General features: G+C 47.2%; 1 protein-coding gene across 1 annotated transcript; it reads right to left on the bottom strand.

Moving 5' to 3' along the window:
- Positions 1-5,557: 5,557 nt before the first annotated feature.
- On the bottom strand, positions 5,558-15,307 carry TSPAN6 (tetraspanin 6). The gene is made up of 8 exons (XM_048864617.2): positions 15,121-15,307; positions 13,849-14,037; positions 13,429-13,503; positions 11,899-11,997; positions 11,025-11,177; positions 10,089-10,172; positions 7,181-7,269; positions 5,558-6,385 (listed from the first exon to the last, which is right to left on the bottom strand). Exons 1-7 carry the CDS (start codon positions 15,205-15,207, stop codon positions 7,201-7,203), a joined length of 756 nt encoding a protein of 251 aa, XP_048720574.1. The 5' UTR covers positions 15,208-15,307; the 3' UTR covers positions 5,558-6,385; positions 7,181-7,200.
- Between the last annotated feature and the right edge of the window lie 1,559 nt (positions 15,308-16,866).

Genomic DNA, 16,866 nt, shown 5'->3' with positions numbered 1-16,866 from the left:
TGGCCTCCACCATGGGCTTGGCCTAGACTAGGGACATTTACAAAAATGTCTTGCACTATTGCTCAAACATTGCAGCTCCATCAGTGGTAACAAGGTTGGAAGCCCTACAGTAGCCAAGCAGCAGGAATGTTAAGCATCAGCTCGTTCACAGCAGATTTTATCAAGTGTACTTCAAAGGCTGGCAGTGGCAGCAGTCAGAAGCTCTTCCACAGGAGGGCTCCCAACATTAATAACCTCAGGGGAGCTGAACCAGTGTCTATTACTGTTATCATTTGGATTGCATTAATGCCTAGGAAACCTAGTTATGGACCATTGTGCCAGGCACTGTACAAACAGAACAAAAAGATGCCCCCTACCCCAAGGAACTTACAGTGTAAGAGAGAGGGGCATTTTTGAAAAACAGTATAGCCAGAGATCTTTCAGAGTTTCATCTGTTTCTTAATTTAGTCGGGGACCAAAAGTGAAGAGGCACGTGCAAACAAAAGGGAAACAATTGCTAAACTTTTCCAAGCCTCAACAATGTTTCAGTTCAAGTTTGAAAGACGGTTAAATCAGTTTATATTACTTTTAGCCGGTTCACCCATCCATAGGCCTCATTTGGAGGCATTTCTTTCAGATGAACAAAGACATGGAACTCATGCCAAGATGAACAAAGACATGGAATTCTGTCATCAGGCTGATTCTGTCTTGCATTCCCAGGACAGGCTGCGCTTCTCTCTTGGATTTTTCACCCCTGCCTTGCATGAAAGAAAGAAAGAAAAAGCCCTTTCATTGTATCATCATCACTGTGGACTCACAATCCCCTTGTAAGATTCTGAGTCATGGCAATGATCAGTCTCTAGCTCTCAGAGAATAAGCTGTTCTCTGTCTGGGCTGCTCAGAGCTATTTTGCACTGATTTATGCAACTCCCAAAAGAAAATCTATCCCAGAGCTATGTGTCAGACCCAGGGTCTGGATGGACATAGAACTGCTACCTTGGCTCCTGCCATCTGAAGCGCAAATCTTAATGAGGTGTATCTGGGTGGTCTCTGTTCCAGTCACTTGGTTCATGTCAGGGACTATGGGGATCCTTCTGTACCCTAGAGCAGAATTTCTTTATTCTTTTCTTTAAATTCTATTTATAAGCCTGTGTGGTGCTGTCAGACAAGTGTTTCCATCAAAGGAAACCCAAGGTATGCTGCTCACTGCTCTAAATCTCAAGGAAAGTAATATCACAGAGTTAAATCCAGAGAGCAGCTTGTTAACATCATCACTGGTGCCACACATCAAAGAGGGACGAGCAACGATAAACGGCCTCGCTGGAGCACTTACGTTAATAATCCAGTGCCTTCCCAACGTGACTTCAAGTAAGACATGAAACTGCGCTTGAATCCTATTGAAAATTTTGGGGCTCATTGACATAGCTCGCTCCTGGGCACAGCGCAGGTGACAAAGGTGACTTTGAGTCACCCTCCAGCTTCCCACAATCCTGGCGGTAGCCAGGGGCCAATCAAATTAGAGCGGCATGAAGGGTGCTCTAATTTATGTCAGCTTGTAGTGGGCTCCCCAAGGGACTCTTACGTCAATGAGGAATCTCAGCTGTCCCACTGGGGCTGCTTTCCAGCTAGTTCGCATTGCCCATGCAGCACAAAGCAGCCAGAAGTAGAGTGAGGATCTACCCGCTAATTATTTATTGATGAATGAGCAACTCAGAATCTGGTGGATTCCTGAACAGAGCGGCCAAGCCAGAGCTCAGCTGTAAATTAAGTGAAAATGCATGAGGCTAGCAGAGGCATTGAGGGGCATCAACAGGAAAACAAAAAACTGATGGGGAGTAGGGGGAGCAGAGAGAACACGTCTCCTTCAGACCTCCCAGGGCTGCACTTATGAACCAACTCTCATTTCAGAGACCAGGCTTCTACTGTGAAACTCTGCTCCATGCTCAGTGTGTGACCTTACCCCCTCTCTGTACCTTTTCCTTCATCTGGAAAATGGAATCCCCATCACCTCTGCAAAGTGCCTGGAGATCCTTGAAGGAACAAAATACAATATATTCCTTATTCTTCAGGTGCATAAAGTGCCTGCATTCTCCCTGAACCCCACCCTCCATCACATAAATCTAGTATGTTAGCAACACCTATTCAAAAATAAAGTCTTTCTGCTGTGGTACAAGTTGCCTTTAACACATTCTGAGTATCTGAGCGACATTGGCCCCTGCTTAGATTATTAAGCTCCTGGAGGCAGGGACCACCTTTGTGATGTGTGTTTGTACAGCACCTGGCATGACGGGTCCTGCTCCACACCTGGAGATCCTAGGAGCTATGATGATACAAAGAATAAATAATAATTGCCGCATTCAAGTCATCCATCCTGCTCTCATGCACTATGTTTCTATTACACATTTTAATGATTAGTCTAGGTATTTATAGCACACTTGTTGGCCCGGCATCTGAGCACAGCGTCCCTCGTTAGCAAACCCACAAAATGAGGAGGGGTGGCTGGGGTTTCCCCCTCTGGAGAGGATTCAGAAAGGAAAGTGGGAGAATTCCAGATGGACAGGCTCTGAAATCAATATGCTCTCTCGGTGCTGCTCTCTGCTGGCCATGGGGTGGAACTACAGCTATTTCAGAAACTGAATTCAGAAACCTTTCCTGACATATAAATATTGTATGGAAAAAACATAGCCGCATATACAGACCCTACATCCCCATCAGTTACACCCCATAACAGGAGAGCAAAGGAAAGACTGCAATTCAGAAGTCAGCCGGGGCAGGGTGCAGGAGACTAGCCCTGTGATTTGCACGAACTCATGCTCAGGTGGCTCTCTCTGGAGTTGAAGTCAGAGCTGTTGCCAAAAGACCAAGTATGCAGAGTAAGAGAAGACAGTAATGTCAGGGGCGAGTGCTCATGGCTTATTTATTGCAGCTACATTCAGGACAAAGGAACAACATGTGAAAGCCACCGTGGAGCAAGATAAGGGGCTCCTTCCTTTTTTAACTCACCTAAGCAGCATTAGCATACGCTCTCACCTGCAACAGCTGTTACAGCAGCTTCTCACTAGCGGCCCTCGATTGCTACTCAACTCCTGCTGCTCCCTGCTTTGGACCCCGCAACAGAAGGTTTTAGAACAGGCAGGAATGTGGAGCATCCTTGTCGCGTCACAGCTTCCACAACTTACCTCAGTGCACATTTCTAATGCCCCCATCCCCAAAGGTGCTTGGCACTGTAAACTCATCAGTAGGATTTCTGAGCCAGCTGAAACCCACTGTGCAACAGCTGATTTATGACAGGTCACCAGCAGCATCCCAACAGAAGGAGGAGAAGCAAGAGTCCAGCATGGCGGGATCAGTTCTGATGGGTCCGCAGAGCCTGCTCCAGAGCTGGAACCCCAGCAGCTGACATTGCCTGTGCTCTTCCAGTGTGAACACAGGCACGGAGCCAGGCGAGAGGGGTATGTCACATTGATCCTATCACCAAAAGGAGGAGGTCTGGAAGGTCTCAGGGGAGTAACTTCAACAGGGCCAATTTTTTAACATGAGATGTATTCTGGAAAGTACCAGAATCCACACAGGGTGTGACACAGGTAGCACAAAGACACACCTCTGTAAAAACATACCTCAATGCTGGCCTTGGGAGACTGCCTCTAAAGCTTATAGCAGGTCACACTCCACATTCCTGCAATCCTAAGCGTCTCTGCTGAGACCTTCCAACAAGAGGGCCGGTTAGTGCCGACTGTGGTGGTTTAATCATGTGGCCACCTGGCCTAAGTAAATCTAAGAACCACATCATCATCGAGGTAAGCCACAAACCAGCTGTCAGATCACAGTGAACGTCAATCAGCACGAACTTTAACAGCAAAGGATAGCATGAGGTGATTAGCACCAAATAGGATCCAATGTGTGGCAGGACTTTAGATACAGCCCCCAAAGGGACCAAAATAACTTGCACAACCACCACTTGAGGACTTGTCTCACTGAATAGGTAGGGCGCAGCACGTTGGAGTGTGACTCTGCCCCGCGTTAGCTAGTGGACACTGCTACTGCACACTAACACTTCCCTGATGCCTTCTGATCCACTCCACTTTGAAACGGAAGCAGACCAAAGTGCACCAGGGAACATTTTAGGCATGACAGCAGGGTCCACGTGGATAGTGAGTGCGCAACAGGCTAATGCACTGTCAATTTAACAAGCAGAAAGATGGGGTGCAACTGTTCAGCTAGACAAACCCTGTTGATTTTGAAGCAGATTAAACTAGGGCTGCACTTATTGGCCTATATGGCGCAGCACACAAGCCAGCCGAAAAGGAGTATGTGCAGGCTCATGTCTTTGCACAGGCTTTCCGATGGACACAGCTTCAGTTAGACACGTCCCTCCATTAGCATGTTTTTATCCAGGCTGTCCAGCCGTTAGCTGTAATTGGACAACGTCTATATTGTTATGTTAATGGTCAAAAGTGCTAATGCACTTTGCCTTGCCTTGAAAACCCTGGAGGCTTTTTAACAAAACCATCTGGGAACTGACATGCAAGAGTTTGATTTATTCTCTGACACTAAACGGAATATTAAGTTTTGTAGTCAGAAATGAAGCCAGTTTAATGGGCTACCGCTAACAAAAGAACTAAAGAGCTGCCATACCGGGTCAGACCATGGTATCCTGTCTCTGGCAGTGATCTGTAACAAAGCTTCAGGGGGTGTACAGAACAGGGCAATTATGTTCTGCTGGAACACTGATGTAGTTCTGCTCCTCCATTCAGGCTTCTGGGGCCAGGGCAGGCTGCCTCTCAGCAGCACTGGTTTTGGTGACAGGAAGGGCAGGTTAATGGTGTGAAAAGCACTCTCTGCATCAGGGTGGAGACCCTTTGTTATTGTCCAGTAGCTCAGCCAGCACTTTCTAATCCCTCCTCTTTTCATGCTCATACAGTGATTACTAGAACAGTGCTTGGCAAACTGTACCTCATCCCCCTCTCCGACTTTCCTGAGCATTAATTCCCAATCCAGTGCACAGCACTCGTCTGACAAACCAAACCGTGCACCAAGCTCAGGTGAAGGAGGAGGATGCTATTATGTCTTCAGGATAGAGGGCCTCACCTCCGTGTGCTCCGTTATTGGAGAAAGGTTGGGGCCTGTCAATGGATTTGTTCACAGAAAACCAAGAAGAACAAATCCCCCTTCCTACAGTGACAGAGTACCTTTTCCTCTGAAGGATCCCAAAGCAGAACGGGCCAAATTCAGCAACAAAGATAGCAGAGGAGGAATGAACTTACAGGAGGAATGACCTCTGTCCTGCCTAAGGTTCACTCAGCAGAACTTCACCTGCAGCATTCCATGCCAGCAGTTGACGGTTCTCCATCAACAATGTTGCATGACAATTTTTAGAAAGAGAATACAAATAAACTTCTCTAATTGAAATTGAGCCAACACACTGATGGATTAGAGAGCATATGTGCTGCTATGCTACAAGGGTTATGGGCCAGGCCAGAATGGGGACATGAGTGGCAAACAAATCTATGCCTCCGGTAGATTCCTGCACTGAAATCAAGGTGGAATTTCCTGGAGACAAAACCCAACCGCGCTGATATTTTAGAGTAAAATATTTAATATTTATTGTGTTTCAAGACAAGAGGATTTCTATTTAATACAAAAAAACAAGTTAAAGCAGAACATAATACTGATGATGAAATCATGCCCAACTTGGTGGAGGCATACCTACAAAGCTATCGACACAGACAGCTACACCACCGAACCTCATGCTACAACTTATGAAAATCACTACAACCTGATCAGGAGAGAGGAACGAGGCCCTTTAAAAAATACAATTATAAAAAAAGTGATATAAAACCCTTGATTGGGAAGAGAGCGTGGAAACAGATGCTATTGAACACAGAGCCTCAGATAGACATGGCAATGTGTCTGCATAACATGATAGGACCAGCCAGTTGCAACATTAGGTGTTTCAATGGATCACTGACAGAGTGTGAAGTGAATAATATAATTTAAATGGCCAAAGGCAGAAGAGAAAGCAATGAGTGCTTCGTTCCTAATGCATACTATACACCTCCAAAATTAATGGTGCATTCCAGTTAAATAACTAGCAGAAAGTATAAGAATGACATAAGAGTACTGTCATATCATGCTACTTCATTGTGCAATCAAACTGAGGAGGTGGGGGCCTGGAGGAATGTAGTTATTATAACTACCTTGGGTACACTAATTACCCCATTCAGTGTTACAAAAGAGTAGTGTTTTGACAATTCCCTGACTGCGACAGAACAGCTGGTACACTCTATTCCGTGCGCTGATTCTGAAGAGGATCAGTCAGTTCAAACATGATTTCAGCAGGCTGGGACCAGGTGAAAACTGGAAGTCATGAAGTGCTCTCCAGAGGAGGGAGATCAGAGGAAATTTCCTAAAATTCAGAAAGCAAAGGGTTAATGAACATGTTTCCCAGCTCTAGAGATCAGGATTCCCACAGAGCTGAAGTCACACAGTGGAAGCAAGTTTGTGGGTCACATGCTACTCCACAGCAGATACTGGTCCTCACTGCGAAATGCACCAGCATTCAACATCTTCACCCCTGCTCTGAAAGGCCCAATATGGGATTAGCGGAGGGGCTGCGGGTTAGATTGAGGTGCAGAAGCAGAGCAGTGTGGTGAACAAGAGGAGGAGAGGCCGTACTAGAATAGCAGGGGGCACTGCAAGCTAGAACTGTAGTGCACTAAAAGAGCTGGGAAGAAGCAGAACTAGTACCATAGAGGGAGTGATGGGAAAGGTGGTCTAGGGTGATGGGAAGGAGGTCTAGGTAACTAACCAAGGTGCATGAACACACATGTGTAGGAGATTCAACAGCATCTGTCTGCTCTGTTCTTGCACATAGGTAGATCCATAAAGACTTTATTTCACTTTAAACTTTAAATGTCAAAGAACTGCTTACTACAAAATGTGGGTTCTTCTCTCTGCTAGATGCTTATAGAAGAAACACAGATTTGAGCAGACCCTCGCACATCCCTGAGTGGGTGGACCTGCACATGGGTGCGCATGTTTCTCTGCTCAGACCTTCCTGTGCACATACGCACACAGCCTTATGAAAGCGCAAGCCTACAAAAGATCTCCCTCATCCCTAGATCTGCAGACAGGCACACCATTCAGTGCACAGGTATATGAATACACACACACACTCCCCGGCACTGCAGGACAGACATACCTTGGTCAAAGGCTGGCTTGTTACACCATCTCGTACTGATTGTTTGTGATGTACCGGGAAAGGCAGCAGGCGAGAAAGATCCCAACCAACTGAAATGTAAAAAAATAAACTAAGTATAGGTCACCCAAAACCGGACATCCAAACTGCAATGATTTGGATACAATGCAACCGAGATCTGAAGCACTGGAGACTGTTTTGGTTTTGTAAAAGCAAAATCTGGGCTCCTTTGCTTTAGCGTGGATAAAGCTGAGAGTCAGAGGATCCTGGCAGCCATCAGTGAGAAGGCTCTCCCTGTGAGAGAAAGAGAACGTTGCTTCTTGTTAGAATTTGCTTTATGAACCATCTACTGTTTTATGGTAATTTCACAGAGATTATATGGCTCTCAGGAGCATCACAGCCCATTACACAACCAGTAGAAAATATCAACTGCCTCTTCCCCCTGCAAGGACAATGATGGAATCAAGGTTGGTGTGTTTCTGATGCGAAAACACTGAAGGACACACATCAGTTATGACTGTTGTGGGGCTCCAGGCAGCTGTTTTCTGTACCAAAGGCATTTAGGACCTGATCCTAAAAACACTCATGCATGTAACTGTACTCACAGGAGGCAAAGTTGCAGAATTGGGCCTTTCACTTGTGTGACACAACAAAGTTCACCTGAGAATAAATCATGAAATGTTTATAGGATTCTAAGCCCCAAACAATGACACGTTCCTCAATAACTGCAATCGCTACAATGCGGTTACCTGCCTAGAGCTGACGAAGGCACATGGGCCCACCCACTTATTCATCAAATTCCAGATGTCCTGTTTGGAATATAGATGTGGAAGCTGTAATAAGTAGAGTATGATATGTACATCCCAGGAAGGAGGGAGGAAATGGATAGCAGCTGAAAGAGACCAACTGGCTCCAGCCCTAGGAAACTGACAACAAAATGCAATGAAGACAGTTTGCAAATGTACCAGCTGCAAGATAAAGGTCTGTGCTCCAACCTCTCCCAGTCCTTGCTGTGTCTGTCCGTTACAGGGAACAGCACAGTGACAAACGAATATCAGAATAAAACAGGCTGGCCGAGATTCTTCTCTCTGTGCTTGTGCTATTACATGTTAAACCTTGACTCGGAAAAGATGTGCCTGTATACCTCACAGACTGCTTTCAGGCAATTTCCTTCAATGAAGAGTAAATTAAAGCTAAAATAAATCAAGCAATCAATACACAATCTCACTCTGCCAGTCTCTTCTCTGGTTTTGGGTCTGTGTACTCCTTTGCCTCAATCTCAAGCTGCTGTTTCTTCATACTCTTTACTCAAAAGCAAACACGCTTTGAAGAAAATAAGGAGTTCTGCCATTTGGAATTGATAGAGAGATCTGTGACTCTGTGTTCGAGAATTTCAGAAAGAATGGAAATCGCCTCGAAACAAGAGTCAAGTCAAGTAATGAGGCGTAGTTCATCTGTGTCTTTGTCTCTGTTGCCACCTTCCTTGCCGACTGCAAGGTGTTCGAATTCCTAGAAACAATCACAGCCAAATAACACAGAACACAGGCGATTTCAGCAAACCTAGCAGCTGCAGCAGAAAGACTAAGGGCTCAGACCACAACTGAGGCACTCAGCAAGACCTAGGTAGTACAGCAGATGATCTTACTTGACATACTATGCAACACAGAAACTTGTTCAGATATATGCCCTGTTACGTACCAATACACACTGATGTGCTGTCGCAGTTCTGGGAGAGCCTGTGGATAAGGAAGATCTGCACCAGCTATCTTTTAAATTCTCCCTAAGACATAATACTCTGACACACACAAGAATGAAAGATGACCCTACAGAGATGGTGAGAGCACATGCCTATGTGATAAAGCCATGAAAGAAACACATGCTAAGGGACACCATTTTGATCACCTTCTCAGATGACAGAGACTGAGACCAAACGTGTCAGGAAGCTCCATCAGCCAGACAGACCCTATATGAAGGCAAAACCTGCTAACCTTAGCCCACTAGGCAGGCTTTCAAGTGCTCAGGAACCAGAATTGAGGTCAAATTTTCCAAGCAGCTCAACTAAATACAGGCCAGATTTGCAAGAGTTCTCAGCACCAAGCAACTCCCACTAGGACACTTATGATCACATTTTCACAACTGCTCAGCACTCAACATGCACCCAATGTAGGGAGCTCTTCTGAAAGCCCACTTCAAAATGTTCCCCATGCACACAAGGAGCTCAGGCTAGAGGCCTCTTGCTTCCTACTGAGACAAGGTTGGTCAGATTAGGAGACACTAGTTCCGTCACTGCTTGAGACACGATGCTTCTTCACCACCAGGATAAAACCTCAGGTTGAAGAATCAGAGGGAGAGGAAGAAATAGCAAGGGGAGAAGAGGGAGTCTGTAATATTATGCACCCTGTTCTGCAGTGTGGCTAACAGAAGATGGTGTCATTGTATTAACTGGGTCTGAATTTGAGAGAGGCATTTCAGGATGTTTTAGGTCACCTACAAGCACTTTAAGTTAATTAAACTATCATCCTGAAAGGGCAGCTGAAGCAAGGGTGACAGTTTGTGCGCTGGAAGAAGTAATTCAGACAGCTAACACTGCATCAGAACAGGAGAGGTTTGGTTGCACTGGCATCTCTTAGAAGTTGGCTGTTTCCAGAGTGAGCTGTTCTCAAGCCATACGCAGGCTTGCTGGGAGGAAGCTGGCATTTTCATCCCCAGTTTTGGAGACGGGTGACTGGGCGGCACTTAAGCAAAATGGCAGGGGAATCTGCAGAACGGTCGACCATTTCCTCCTCTCTGAAATATGCTGTGCCTTTACATATGTAAGAAAACATTAAAAGACATTAAATACAATTACGAACACAAAAACTAAACTCAGAGCTCCTCAAGGACCATAGAAGAACAGCAAGGGAGAGTTTACCTGGAAGCAAGCGATGCCAAAGGAGATACCAGCCACAATGCCCATTTTGGACTCCATAACTGTTGTTACCAGACTGAAACAACCCTGCAGAAAAAAATAATTAGCATGAGAGTAGAGCATGGACAATTCCTGGCCGCCAGACACCAAGTGTACATCCTTCCAACCCACAGACACCACACAGGCAGCTAGAGGGGTGAACAAGCTCAGGAAGGAATCCAAGTAAAGGCCTGGGAGTCAAAACGTCCTGGGCTGTGTGCTGAATTCAGCCATTTGACTTGCTGTTTGATCTTGGGCGAGTCATTTAAAGCTTTGTACTTTGCACCTTTCATCCTGGGCACTTTGCCAAGGTGAGCATTAGCCTTGTTTTATGAATGGGGATGTATAGGTACAGAAAGGCAGCATGATTCACTAAAGGTCACAAGCATGTCAGTGTCCAAGCCAGGAGCGGAACTCAGACTTCCTAGTCCCGGCTTAGCCACTAGGTAACACTATCTGCCTCTACATTTCTATTCATTCCCCTGTATACTTTCTTCACAAGGGAGCTGTGAGGATTAAGTGTTACTGGAACATAAAGCATTGTACAACAGTATCTCACACACAGGGCAAATGATACACTGCAGGCAAGATGCAGACACAGATGCAGACACAGATCCTTTCCCACCAATAGGGAATAGCTGAGACTTCCAGAGAACTTGAGAAAAAACACTGGAGACAGTTTCTCTACACATCTTTCCCCTATCAGCAGCAACACGGCCTTCACCCCATTACTGCATACAAGTTTCCTGTGGCTCAATAACCCTCTTTCTGGAGCTAAGTTCCTTCTCACCTACAGGACTTGACTCTCTACCAGAGAAAGAAGATCCAAGTATCCCAGCTCTCCCCTCCCCACGCCTGCTTCCAGGACACATCGAGGGATAGTCTCTGAGATTCACTTACATTGCCATACACCATAGCCTTGGCTTTATCCAGCTCCTTCAGATCACTTTCTGTGCAGTTTTGGAACTTGCAGCAGCTCAGAGGGATTCCCTTCTGTGCAAAGTAGGTAGTGTTCACCCAGTCAAAATAGTTCTGGACTCCACAGCAGTGTAACTGGGGAAATCAAGTTTTAGAACAGTAAGGAGTAGTGCATGAACCCCAAAGTACCACATCTCCAAGGCTACACCAATCACTGCAAGCTCCCCAAATTTTCCCCCCTTGGCCTCCCCCTACGTCCCTCCTCACTGCAACCCAACAGCCCTGTGTAGACACCTTCCCCCACCTCCTGCCCTTTACCTCTCACCTCCTCTGAACAGCGCATAGCAGCTATTTTTCTTCAAATGCAAATGCTTTCAGACAGTCTCAGGGATACAGATATATGCAGGACAAGGACAGTGTCTGTACAGGGACAAGCACACTCTACGCACTCAGATAAGATCTGCATAGCACATACCCTGTAAGGCCGCCTGCGTGCACACAGCCGCCCTCTATGCTGTCCATCATAACGGCCGTCCCTCGCATGCCTGAGAACTGGGAACATTAAGGCAATACTGCTCCCCCAGTATTCTGAGCCAATCGCATGGGGAATGAGGCAAGGGGAGGCTGCAGCACACTCTCCTTCTGAGGAACAGCTCTGGCAGTAGCAGAGAAGGCATCTAATATTTAATGCCTCCTGGTAAAACAGGGCCTTCCTTGCGTTGTACTTTGCCCGTGCATGGGAGTCCCAGCCTCAGCTGCTGCACAACACAAGTATCGGGGAGTCCTCGGCCATGCATCTGGAGAATACAGGCTTCCCCACCAGTTTCTTTAGAAGGAACCAAATATGAGCACTCACAGTTCTCTGGATAGTATCCACCGCGTCGCTGTGGGGATCTATTGTTGCATTGTAGTTCCTCAGAGCAAGACTATAGTTGCTCTGAAAGTTGTTCTTAATCTGCAGAGAAGGGAAACATTTTCATAAGCTAAGCCTCCGAAGGCTACAGGTCCCAAAGAGTTCCCTGTCACAAGAACTTCTTTGCCTTAAAAACACAGCTCCATCAGAAAGAGAACCAGGAATGGCTTAAACCATGTTAGAAAGTCATTCCTGTTACTATCCAGATGTGAGACTAGCTATGAAGATGAACTGGGGATTAGGGAAGGGAGCACTGCACCAAGCACTGGAACTTAATTCTTGCATTTACAGGCAGACCTAATCACTGTGACATCACAATAAAATCATGGTTTGTGTGGGCCATATTTATGGCCAAAGACACTTGCAAAATCAATCTGACTGGCACGTTTCAGATGAAGGATCAAACTCACAAATTAAAAAGTCTGTTTTTTATAAAAATGTGCATATCTGTCAAGCTTAGTAGGAACTAGGGAATGGTCTCGGTTTCCACTTTCCAGTCCTTGAGGGAGATGTTCAAAGGCACAAATGGGAGGTAGGTGTCTAATAGCCATTTATGCCTTTGAACATCTCCCCCACCTCATTACAGTCAGGTTATTTCGAATCACTGAAATACTTTTCTACACGATTTAAGGCACTTTAGGGATTAATGACTAAAATTTCTCTTGGGCAGTATAATGCACCCATTATGATTATTTCTAGGCACTCTACATATAGTCTCTCTAAATCCAGTGTTACAGTTGTATTTCACAAGTACTGAGTTCAAGTTTAACTTTAATTTTATCTTTGCTAATATTTTGATTAATCATCAGCAGTACAACTACAAATTAATTCTTGTGATTCAAATATGTCCATCCCAAACATGTCACATGTAAACAAAAGTTAGAAAGAGGCCAGCTATGATTGGTTATGGTATGAGATTTGTGAAAAAACATAATCATGCTGGCAAAGGGAGTAAAGCTAGTTATTTAAAGGTTGTATCCAAAAGAAAACATGGATTTAGTCCCCACTCCCAGTTCAGAACCCCAACATGTGGGTCCCCCAATGTTGGCCCTAAATTTCTCTCATTTAACTTGCCTGTTCAACTAATTAAACTTTTCTGATGTGACTTTCTTTTTTTTAAGCAGTTTTTACATCTTTATATGATAAAGATTTTTCTTATTCAGCTTTTTTGTGCTTATTGAACATTTGGAATCAGAAACTGAGCCAAATTCTGTTCTCAGCAAGAACATTGTAAATCCAGACTACTTCACTGAAGTCAAAAGGATTACTCCAGATTTATACCTGAATAAAAAGGAGCAGAATTTGGCCCTCAGTATGCAGCAACTATGGGATTACACAAAGTAAGAGGAAACAACATGCAAGTGAGAACTCTGTCCTGAGCAGGTGCTGCATCCAAGTCCTGGCCTCAGGCTGCCTCAGGAAGAGGAGGGAAGGGGTTAAAGTACCAGAGAGATAGGTCACACCTGGACTCACCTCATGTCTGAACACAAATCCTACAACAGCAGCCACCAGCACAATCAAGAAGATGAGGGACAAGAACATGGCATACTGTGGACAGAAAAGAAGAGAGAGTCAATGCAACCAAAATACATTCCAGGGCTAACACAGGTACACAGAAAAGAAGGCTGCAGGAAAAGAATCTATTAGGACACACCCTGGACTCAACCTCTTTGGCAAAGTTGAGGTGCTGGGATTTGTGGCTACGTGAGAAAGTCAACGAATATATGGTTCAGTACTTAGCACTGTACAAAGAGGGGAGAGAGTGTTTCTCGAGGCAGACACACATACACAGCACAGCACAAAGGAGGAGCACATGCAGACAGCTGGTGAAGTCCTGGGTTGTAGAAGCAGGTATTTGATTTATGAGCCTTCTGGTAGTCAACAACCACTTACCAGTTTTAACATCCATGTGCTTCCACGGCAGGTGGCGAAACAGCCAAAAGTGCCCAGAAGGATGACAACAGTACCTGTGCCAATGAGTACGTAGGGGACATTGGTGGCCTTTTCATTTAACAGGGAGAAATACACCTCTAGGCCCACTTTGCCCCAGATGCCAACTGCCAGGAGGATAATGCCAGAGATCTGGAGAAATCAGAATTGAGACTCAATCATCGTGACTCCACTTGTCACTTTAAGCACTTTACTTAGCCATAGTCACTTAAACCCACACACTGAGAGACTAGGAGACACAAGATACTCTGGAAGTATGCAAAAACACAGGGATCCCATAGGAGAGAAATGGGAGGCTAAGGACAGATAAACTGGGGATGGGAGGGCAGCATGAGCAGAGGGGTTCCAGGAAAGACTGCCTGGCAGAAGTCCTTGAAAGTGGGCATTAAAATCATTGATGTGAGATCATTTTTCAGAAAGGCAGTGCTAGGAATCTAGGAAGCACTTGTATAATCAGAGCATTTCATCTCTGAACTTCAGTCCCTTGGGCATTGTATAAACAGGAACTCAGATGAATCTGCCTTTGGGAATTAAATTTCCCCAGGTAGAAATAATTTGCTCTGTTACAAACATGCCCATGGGTGCCACATTCCAGACCCCGTCATGCACGCGCGCACACACAGAGGGAAGAGAGGTACAGAGAAGTAAATGGGGGGCAGACGGGCTGGCCCAGCGCTAATGGATCGGACACACTCACCTGCCACAGTAGCCTGGGGAGCAGTGAAAGGAAAGGGACAAGATTACGGGGTGCACCCCACCCAGCACTGCTGTTCCCCCGAGGCTGCCATACCAATACTGGGCATGGACGGGCACGTCACCAGCCACACAGGTGCCCCTCGGGTCACACACGCGTGTGGACGTGCTACATGCAGGGCCATGACACGGGGTGAGGGGAGCCCCGTGATGGGCACAGACTGCCGGGGGGGGGCACCTGGCCAGAGGGTCCCTACAGGCCGGACAGGCGACAGAGGAACCCCTCTGGAGCCTGGGCCCTGCCCCCGCACCCACCCCTGGAGGGGTCCAGCCAGCCCAGCCCAGCCCCCCGAGGTCCTCTCGCCTCGGCCCCCACTATCCTCGGGGCCCCGCCCCACCCCCTCGGGACCCCATTACCCGCCAGGGGTCCCCACTTCTCCCCAGGCCCCTGCCCCGGTGCCCCCAACAACCCCCGGGACCCCTCCCCCAGGTCCCCATTACCCGCCAGGGCCCCCACCTCACCCAGAACACGAAGCTGTAGGTGAGCAGGACGCTCTTGAGGCAGGTGATCACCGGCTTCGTCTGCAGCCTGCGCGACGGGGGCGCCATGGCGGCCGGGCCACGCTCCGATCTCCGCCGCCAGCCCCGCCCCCGGGCGGCCCCGGCCGAGCCTGGCCGGAAAGCGCTGGGACGGGCCGAGCCGGAAACGGCCGAGAACTACCGAGGCCTGAGCCTCCTCGCACGTCCCTTCCCCGGCCCGGCTCGCCACCCCTCCCACCCGTGCCCCCGAGACGAGGCAAAGCTGCCGTGGCTCCGCTGGGTCCCCCTCCCCTCCCCTCCTTGTGGGCTGTCGAATCACACAACTCCCGATTTCACAGACATCCCCAGAGGTTTGCAAACCCCCCCCCCCCCCCCGCAAGCTGCGCTCTTGCAAGGCTCCCCCTGTGTGCCCGGGTGAGCCCGCGCCCCGGGGGCCCTTGGACCTGCTTTTGCACCCCCACCCCGCGCCTTAGGGAACTAGGCCCTGCCAGTGCCATCTCTCACGTCAAAGGCACCAGCTTCATAACCAAGTTAGAGGCGGTTGAAAAGAGGGGTTATTTATTGTGGCAGAGGATGGCTGGATGCAGCCCCCACTATGGGCTAAAAACAGGTTTCAGAGTAGCAGCCCTGTTAGTCTGTATTCACAAAAAGAAAAGGAATGAATGCATCCGATTAAGTGAGCTGTAGCTCACGAAAGCTTATGCTCAAATAAATTGGTTAGTCTCTAAGGTGCCACAAGTCCTCCATTTCTTTATGGGCTAAAAAGTCAGCTGTGGTGTGAGTTCAGCTTGGTTTATTTCAACTTTAGCCTGTGGTGAACTCCCCTTCCGCCCCCCAGGTCCAGAAAATAGCTCAACTTGACTAGCTGTTGTAGAGCAGACCATCACTTAATCAATTATAACAGTTTCCAGTTGGGGCACAGACACGAGAGGAGGAGACAGAGAGGCTGCAGACGAAGCAGTTGGCACCTACAGGTTCCTGGGTCACAGTACTATGCCCTGCTAGTGAGAACATGGTGAGGCAGCTTCCCTAAGCATCACCAGTGGGACAGGGAATTCCAGTGTCTCATGGGGAGCTGGAGATGAAGAAGCCACCATTAACTTGAACTAGTCTATTTAGAGCTCTCTCTGTTTCATCTGGTAAGCAAATGGCAGCGAGTGCAGCGCACACAGAGCACAGCTAAAATGCGTGCACATCAGCCTACCTCCTTCAGATGAGGGGGAGAGCCCCTCTGGACGAGCTGAAGTTTCCAGGGGACTTTCGTGTTTAAGCCTGTTGTTATAGTTCAGCTGAGAGGTCACAGTGGCATGGATGATTGAGGTGAGATCTGCATTTGAGAGGAGGGGGCACAGTGTCTTTGCTGGCTCTCAGCGAGACTGCTGTTCTGGTGGCCAGTGCAATCATGGAGAAGCTAAGAGCAATGAAGGCTCTAGCAACAGCATTGGACCACAGACCATCCCAGGTGTTGGAGTACCTATAGGCTTTGGTAGGTCCTCTAAATACTTGCCTCTGCTGATCAGCATCAGCTGTATCTTGTCTGGTTTAAACTGCAGCCAGCTGGCTTTTCTGTACATCCTAGTTTCTGTCAGGCATTGGATAAGTCTATCAATGATCATCATGAAAAGGAGACCTAGAAGTGAGAATTATCACCAGCATAGGATGACACTGACACCAACACTTTCCCACAGTCCCAACCACTAGCTTTATGTAGATGTTGGAAAGGAGAGG

This window comes from Caretta caretta, chromosome 9 (genome assembly GCF_965140235.1).
Source record: "Caretta caretta isolate rCarCar2 chromosome 9, rCarCar1.hap1, whole genome shotgun sequence".
Taxonomy (NCBI): Eukaryota; Metazoa; Chordata; order Testudines; family Cheloniidae; genus Caretta; species Caretta caretta.
This window is presented reverse-complemented; position numbering and strand designations above follow the sequence as displayed.

Coding starts and splice junctions, on each gene's coding strand:
- TSPAN6 (XM_048864617.2), bottom strand. CDS start 15,207: ATGGCGCCCCCGTCGCGCAGGCTGCAGACGAAGCCGGTGATCACCTGC. Junction 11,998..13,428: donor GATTTGTGTTCAGACATGAG/GTGAGTCCAGGT, acceptor CCTTCTCTGCAG/ATTAAGAACAACTTTCAGAG. Junction 7,270..10,088: donor TTGGCATCGCTTGCTTCCAG/GTAAACTCTCCC, acceptor TTTACATTTCAG/TTGGTTGGGATCTTTCTCGC.